The sequence below is a fragment of the Entamoeba invadens genome, assembly GCF_000330505.1.
Source record: "Entamoeba invadens IP1 unplaced genomic scaffold scaff_1105074724366, whole genome shotgun sequence".
In the NCBI taxonomy this organism is placed as follows: Eukaryota; Evosea; order Mastigamoebida; family Endamoebidae; genus Entamoeba; species Entamoeba invadens.
Genome location: NW_004191702.1, coordinates 37,855 through 46,523, shown reverse-complemented (window position 1 = coordinate 46,523; position 8,669 = coordinate 37,855). Strand labels below are relative to the sequence as shown.

The 8,669-nt window shown below is 30.7% G+C and overlaps 2 protein-coding genes across 2 annotated transcripts; one reads left to right on the top strand and one right to left on the bottom strand.

The window, feature by feature from the left end:
- Positions 1 to 81: 81 nt before the first annotated feature.
- Positions 82 to 1,709, bottom strand: EIN_139320 (leucine rich repeat containing protein BspA family protein; the record flags this gene model as incomplete). Its single annotated transcript, XM_004183423.1, has 1 exon — positions 82 to 1,709. A coding segment is annotated over one exon (1,628 nt), but the record flags the coding sequence as incomplete, so codon positions are not given.
- A 2,385-nt stretch (positions 1,710 to 4,094) lies between these two features.
- EIN_139310 (antigenic protein P1, putative) lies at positions 4,095 to 7,448 on the top strand (the record flags this gene model as incomplete). Its single annotated transcript, XM_004183422.1, has 1 exon — positions 4,095 to 7,448. The coding sequence occupies one exon, from the start codon at positions 4,095 to 4,097 to the stop codon at positions 7,446 to 7,448; it is 3,354 nt and encodes a 1,117-aa protein (XP_004183470.1).
- Positions 7,449 to 8,669: the final 1,221 nt, after the last annotated feature.

The window sequence follows — 8,669 nt, the reverse complement described above, 5'->3', positions numbered from 1 at the left end:
CTTGCCAAGCAGTGTGAGTCCCATATATACCCAAACGTTTTAATATCTTTTTCTGTCATTTTAATGTTGTTAAATAGAAACCCAAGTGCTTTGAGTCTTAAATGGCACTCGTAGCTGACCACGAAAATGTCACTGTCTACTCCATTCAACTCAATTTTTGTCAACTTTTTGTTGTTAGAAAACAAGTATTTGTCTGCTTTTTTCAGTGTTGAAGGCAATGAAAAAAGTTCCTTTAAATCAGCAAGTTCTGATACACAATTATACGCATAAGTGACTCCATTTGGAATCACCAATTTAGTCGGTGTAGTGTCTCTGGTTAACTCGTGAAGTGTATTTGTATCACTTTCTGTGATTTTCTTTAAATCAAAGGAAGTGCCATTTTCGCACACAAGACTTGTTAGCACGCTACACCCACTCACAAACCCATTCCCAATTTTCGTGACACTTTTTGGTATGACAAGTTCTTCAAGATAACAGTACCCATTGAACGCGTTCTTACCAATTTCGACAACAGTACTTGGTACATCATACTTTCTTGGTACTCCATACCAAATGTTGTGTACACCAATTTTGGTGATGGATGTTGGAAACACAAAATTAGAAGTCATGTCATATGAAAACTCTCTGTTCATATTGATGCAACAATTCTCTGATATTTCAACGGGATTATCGGTACTATTACTGATGTTTTCTAAATTAAAGTCCACAATTGTCGATGGGAAGTACACCGTTTGTAGATATTTATTATAATAAAAACGTTGTCCGCTAACACTTTCAGCTTCACGAAAGTCAAACACTTTACATTGTTCTATTTTGTCTAACACAACTTCATCACAGTTTAACATGTCTTTCACTTCATGTAACTTCTCGTCTGCAATTCTGTCCTCGTCGTTGTTGTAATTTTGTTCATTTTCATAATCAATATCAATCACAACATCAAGTGCAGTATACCCAAATTTATTGACCATTTCTTCTTCGTATTTACTAATTGCAAATGTCAATTTCCCATTGAAATTTGGGAGTGTCAGTGCACTTAATTTAATGCAATTGGTAAACACATCAACACCACTAAATTTCGTGTTTTCTGGAAAATACAGTTCCTCCAGATTGGAGCAGTCACAAAATACACGTGCACACATATACAGAAGTCCTCGTGGAATCACAAATTTGCGTAAGGAAGTGCATTTTTCAAATGCGGACATGTTGATGATTTGAAGTGATGATGGGACATCAATGTATTCAAGTTGTTCACACTGATAAAACGAGTGACTCCCAATACCCTGCACTGTGGTGTCCATTTTAACACTTTTTAACAACGAACAATACCCGCACACATAATCAGCTATATACATTTGCCCAACAAATTCGATGTGATTCAAATTTGAACATTCAAAAGCATTGAGTGAAACACATATGTTTGGTGTAACAACAATGGAGAGTACTCCACAATCATCACCAAAACAGTCATATCCAATTGCAGTTACAGTTGACGGGATTTTAACTTCTTTGAGCGACACACATTTTTCAAAAGTCTGTGAGGGGATGTATTTAAGTGAAGAGGGAAGTGTCACACGTGTTAAATTGGTGCACCCATTAAACACACAATCACCAAGAAACGTCACCGAGTCTGGTATGGCAATTTCTTGTATGTGCGCACATTTAAAAGCGTCATTTAATATTACTTGGACACCAAATGGAATTTCTACCATGTGTTCCTTGCAATTCTTGAAACAGTTGTTGTCAATACAATACACATTTTGAGGAATTGTGTTGCCATACTTTAGTCTGTCTTCTTTTGTGTATTTCACAAACCGACAAACATTAAAGTGTTTCTTTTCTTCTATAAATTTGTTGTACGTAACAGGATAAGAAAATTGGAGTCGTTCAATTGACGTGTTTGTGAGTTGAATGTCAAATGGAGAAAACAAATTTTGTGTCTGAATATTAGGAAATAAGTGCGTGTTTTATGGTGTTATTTGTATTGGGTTGATTCTGATTCTCTCAAGCACGTACTCGTACATTTTACATACACAAACAACGTTAATGAAGTCAATTGAATCGACTAGATAAGTTGTTACAATCTGCAATGAAAACACATCAAGTCTTGTCATTTGAATTTTAAATTACACCAATTTTATTAGTTCCGAATTTTATAAAAATAATAGTAACTAAAATGGATCATTAGTTTATTGAGGTATAAAGTAATAACAACTAAAGTTTAACAATATATAAATATGATAATTTATTATATTATTTTAATTAAAACGAAAAATAACAATACAAAATAATAAAAAATCATTATCAACACAATACACTTCCGCAACACAATTTTTATTCTACTATCTCAATGCGTGTATTGTGAGCCAGTGATATTTTTTAAAAGGTTTACAAAGCAATTACAGATTTAATACACATTTATAACAACACAATGAGCAACAAATACAATATAACAGCACTTAATTTGTATCCAAGAATTAGAAAAACATTTAACAAAAGGTATTTCTATTGTTTTTCGAGTCTTTTATTAACATAAAAAATTGTATACAAAACAAGTTTTGTGCATTTAAATAGTTACTAAAACGTGTTGATTATTGTTAATATAACAAATTGTTTATATTTTTGTTTTTTGATCAATTTCTTGTGATTATAAAAAGTAATTATTAATGTGGTTGTTGACTCAACATTAAGAATAACCCAATTTTTTAAAATTAATTTGTTTTACTGAGATATATTGTAATTTGATGTGTTTTTTTACTTTTTGGCTTAATATAATAATATCTTTTAAAACATAGTTAATATTTTATAAACTCAAGATTTCCTTTTTTACATTTGAATTTTGTTTGGTGTTATTTAAAGTGTTAATTTAAAAAGTCACCAATTCCATTCCCAAAAAGACACAAAAAGTGAATGAGAAACAAACTGTTTAGGTGTTGCTAAAATATTGTATATTAACCAGTATTACCAACTTGATGATATTACATTCTTGACTAAAATAAAAACCAACTCAAACATTTCCCAAATCTCTTACTTTTTAATTTATATTTAAAAATTTACTTAAAATTTGAATATTTGATTTTTTTTTAAAGGTGATAGTTAATGAATGTTAATTGAATACTTATATAATTATAAATAACTTTTTTTATTTCATTAAAAATTAAAATGGTTAGTTGAATAAATAAACAAATAATTATCAAAAAAGAAATTACGAAAAAAAATGGTTAGAGATAATTATTGTTGTTCCTAATGTATTAAAAATTTGGTGTTTTATTTTGTTTAATGAACGAATAATGTGAAAAAATATAAGTTTTTATTATGTTTTTGTTTTCATATATTAATAGATGTGATAACAAATTGACACAGAAGTAAAACAATAAATATAGAGTAATTTTACTGTGTAATTGTATTTATATCTATAAGTAATAAGAAATTAACAATATAATTTGTCTAATAATAATAATTTGTTTAAATATTACAAAATATTACAAAATATTAGAAGAAATTATTATTTTAAAATGATATTCTAAAATCGAATTAATCAAAAATAGCCGAAAAGTTCGTTTTTAAAATCAAAGAATTGTTTGAATTTACAAAAACATAGAATTAAATTTCAAAAAAGATAAACTATAAAATAAACATTTTATGCTTATATTTTTTATTTAAATAAACTTCACTTGATATATTACAATTTTAGGTACATTTGTTTTTTTACTGGACCTTTATAATTATAAAAATGCCACCTTAACATTTAAAATAACTTTCTTATTTTTGTTTTGGCCTGTTTTTACCTTTATATTAATTAAATTTTTGAAGATTTTCACTTTTGGCTTGTGTATTGTTTATGCTCATAATTTAAACTTTAAAAAACGAAAATTTATTTAATAAACTCTAGATTTCCCGATTTACAGACCACTTGAATTTTGTTCAATTTCATTTAAAGTGATTAAAAAATTATTTATCAATAAAAATAAGTTTTCAAAACAAACCAAATATTCAAACTTACAAAAATTCGTTGCTAGTGTATCGAGACAAATTATAGTGTCAGTTTTCCGTTTGCAATAAAAGCGTCTTTATATTACATTCTAAATCATTAAAAGATGAATAAGTTATTTATTGGATTAATTGTAGGAGTTTCTATCATTTCTGCACTCTGTGTTGTTATTATTATCGCAGTTACTCTTGGTGTTGTTCTTTCCAAAGACGACTCTTCTGGTGAAATACCTCCGAGTCCCAAGTTGGTTGTCAACAACCCTTACATGGTCAATGAATTAGACTCACTTGAAGTTATTTCTCGCACCAAATTCGCTGGTCTCAAGCCAAAGATAATGAAGATGAAATACACAAAATATCCATATTGGGGAACAAAAGAAACATTCACAACTGAAGAGAAAACTGCCATCATTGAAGAAAACACCCAAATATGGGCAGATTTATTGACAATGATAAACAATGGATCCTACGGACGAATGGATCCTGAATTGGGCGGAGAAAAACAATTTGAAGCAACTGGTGTTAACTGGGAAGCGGACAGAGTATCTATTAAATACGGAATAATGGGCAAGTTGACTGGAATGCGTCTAGTTGGTTGGGTATTTCCAGGTGAGTTGTTTACAGTGACAGTTCCTCAAGACCTCAACATTGGTGAAGGAAATCTTGCGCTTTGTATAGGAAAGTGTAGCAGATATGTTGATAGACATTGGCTAGACGTTGCTAAGTTTTCCAACAACCGAATGCCATTAGACTCTTACCAATTCCCACTTAAAGAATCTGTGCTAGACAATAATCGGCAATACAAATTGGGATCACCTTTTGGAGGCGGAGTTTATGTGATGACGGGTGGTAGTACTGAAGGTTGGAATCCATTCTTTTTGACTTTCGACAACTTGGGACTTACTCCCCGAATCAATTATGGTGAAACAACAAACAAACAGTGGAATGAAGAGTTGAGAAATGCTCCAGGAAATGTTGCTGAAATCAGAACACCCGGAGTCAGACTCATCATGACTGCACGAAATGTCAGAGAAGTTGAAGACGCAGAGTTTGTAGGAACATGGTGGCATGAAGCAATTAGTGTTGGGAACACTGTTACTGGGACATTTTTCCCCATGCCAATTTCTATGATGTTTGACGAAAGAGTTGATGCTGGTGCTGCTGTCGCTTTTGTTGGTGCATGGTTTTGTCAAATGCCAAGCTCGTGGGCTGCTTCCACTGTCAATAAACGGGATATGATAAATCAACTCAATTGGGGAACTTTGCATGAAATGAATCACCACATGGAAGGAACATACGCCGAAGATGGTAAATGGGGAATGGGTGCTTCTGAGACGAACAACAATGTAATAAATGCGATCTTCCACATTGATTATAACAACATTTCTGCAAAAAGAGGTGCAGGATTTTCTGGTTGGGAGTATATCACTGACGGGTTTGCAACAATGAAACCTGTTTTTGATAATTCACAGGATCAACTTTATTTGAGAACATACGTGACTCCAGCTTTTGGATTTGGCACAATTGTGGTGAAAAAATTAATAGACAATTATTATAACATGTATTACAATGAAAATTATGGCACAACGTTTGGAAAGACCAGAACAGATTCTGGAATTTTCTGTCTTTTGTTAGCAAGAGCAATTGAACGAGACACACAATATTACTGCAATATTTTCAAGTGGGCAATTGACGCAAATATACTTGCCGAGATCAAGAAGTACAAATACCCAACTTTCTTCCCATTTTTCATGAGTTACTCGCACACATACAACGGCAATAAATATGGTAGAACTTATACATTGCCATATAATATTACAACAAGACTCAACTTTACAGCCGCTACTGCAATGGATAAAACAACAAAGAACATCAAGTTTGAAATACTTCAAGGACTTACAAAGGGGAACATCAAAAAGATTGAAGAAAATGTTTATGATTATACCCCAACATACAACCCAAGTGACGGTGATACTTTTAAAATAAAGTTTACCTTTAATGCCAACGGAGAGAACGGAGAAATTATCTACGAAGGAGAGTTTGTCACTGAAAATAAAGCGCGACGTGGATATGGCTATAAGGTCGTATCTGAAAAAAATCTAAACAATATGTCGGATGTCGAGGCAATAATGAAAGGACGCGACATGTCAAAATACGATTATATAAGATACTCCAATGCAATGCAAATTAACAATTACAATGACAAAGTTAATGATGTCGATACACCCACATTCAATAAAATTGAGGGAACTTTAGTTGTTCCAGATGATGGCTATTACACCCTTTTTATTAAAACAGACGAAATGGGCACTTTGGATATGCAATTGGAAGATGGCAAATACACTCGTTTTGCAACAGTTAACACGTACATTTCAAGCTACCAAAAGAATTTAGAAGGCTCATATAAAACAGTGTTGTTAAAAGCAAATTATTATTACAATTTCATCTTGCAGAATTATAATGCGGGAGGACAAGGCGGAATGAATGTTGGATTTTGCTACCATGGTACTAAAGAATCAGAAGTAAATGTCTCATCTTGTAGTATAGTAGATGTCCCACCAACGTACGTGTACACCAAAGGATTGGGACCAAGAGACCTCCAAAAAGAGTATGTCTTCCCACCAATAAAATACAGCCGTCAAATTCGTTATTTGAACTACAAAATGACAACCTCCCCAATATGCAATAAAGATGAATGTGATGTCGAATGTTTAGAACTACCACCACCTGCAGGTTCGGGTAATGTTTGTAATAGTATATTTGATCGGAATGAAGCAACTTATTACCACTCAGCTTGGATTGGAAGTGGTACAACCTTCCCAACAACATTTTTCTTCCATTTCAATGAAACGGTTTACTTCAATGTAATGGAAATTCGTATGAGACGTTGGCAAGACACATTTGGCAACTTCACTATTTACTGTGGTTTGGTTGAAGAACAACTCGAGAATATAATAACAGTCGAAAAGAGCAACGTTAACCCACGTACATTGTCATTCTCAAAAATCCAGAAGTGCAATTACTTAAAGTTTGAAGTGCTTAACAATGCAAATGATGCCAATTATATCACTCTAAGCGATGTGTTATTTTACATTGAACAAAAGTACACCAATTTATTTAAACCAACAGACTCTGGCGTAACAATGACTGGATTTGTCGCTCGTAAGGCTCCTGGTCATTATGAAAACGTATTATTAGATAACACAGAAGATGGAAAAGGTCAAATAACATTTAATATGGTCGGAAAGCGTATTGGTATCTTTGGAGACTACGACACTTCTTTTGGTAAACTTGAAGTTCTTGTTGATGGTAAAGAAGTAGAATATGACTTTCAAATTAACACCAAATCATTAACACTTCGAACACTTTACCATGCTTGCGCTTTCGAAGAAGGTACACACAATATCACAATCAATGTAAAAAAAGGAAAGGTTAATATTGATGTGATTGGATTTGACTAAATTTTAATTTGCAGTGTTTTCAGAATTTATTTTATAATACAAAAAATAATTTATAATCGCTCTAATTATAAACAGTCAATAAAAAAATAATTCGAATTGTAAAAACTTACAAGAGTGGGAGGGTGTTGTAATTTTGGATTTTTAAGAGCAGGCATTTTAGCCAATCAAACCTTAAAACCCATTTGAAAGAAAACCAAATTTTTAGTTTTAGTCTTAAAATGCCCTCTCTTGAGAGAACCTGATCTTCAGATGTATTATTTGAGTGGTTTTGCTGTATATTGAAAAACACATTTTTGTATGACAAACATAGAGTTTTCATTGTTTAGTTTTACAAATAGAGTCTATTTTTTAACTTTGTTTCTTTTGCGATTATAATACACAAAAAATTATAAATAATTCGGAATTAGGTAATAAATCATAAAAACAGTAAAATAAACTGAAACAATTTTTTGCATTTAAAAAAATTTTCTGGATATATTTTAGTTATTATTATCAGAAAACTGAGGAACAACGTTAAAGAAAGGACAACGTTTTGAGAATGTCAATAGGTATAAATTTAAACATTTCACAATTGTTTAAAGACCAATTTATTATGTTTTTATTATTTGGTGATAATTATCATAATAATAATTATAATTATAATGATTATATTACTAATTATTAGATTATAAATAGAGTTTAAATCAATTTGTAACTAAAGTTGTATTTCGTAAGTTGTTTTATATAACAAAAAATGATTAAATATAATAACGATTTGTATTATGTTGGTTGAATTTTTTATTGAAATCACAGTAAAAAGCATTTGTTTGTAAATTTTAAAACAGAGATAAAATAGTTATTTGTGATTTTATCATGGAATTGTCTAGTAAATTATATTCACCATTTAATATTTTTTGTATTTTTTTCTTTTAAATAAGTTGTTTTTTTCACCTTAAATAAAAGAAGTACAAAAAGAATAAATAAAAAATAAAAAATTTCAATGATATGAGAGTTTTTAAATAAAATATAGTGTTTTTTAATTAAATAAAACTACAAATTTTATTTAAATGAACTTAAATTTAAGGTTTCATATCAAAATAATAATTTGTAGGTTTTGCAATTGATTGGTTCATTGACCCACAAATATAAAACCCATAAATAAATGCTTTTTACTATATGTAATTAAAATAAAAAATTGTAATTAACACTTAAAATAACGCCATTATTTTTGTTTTGGCCTAT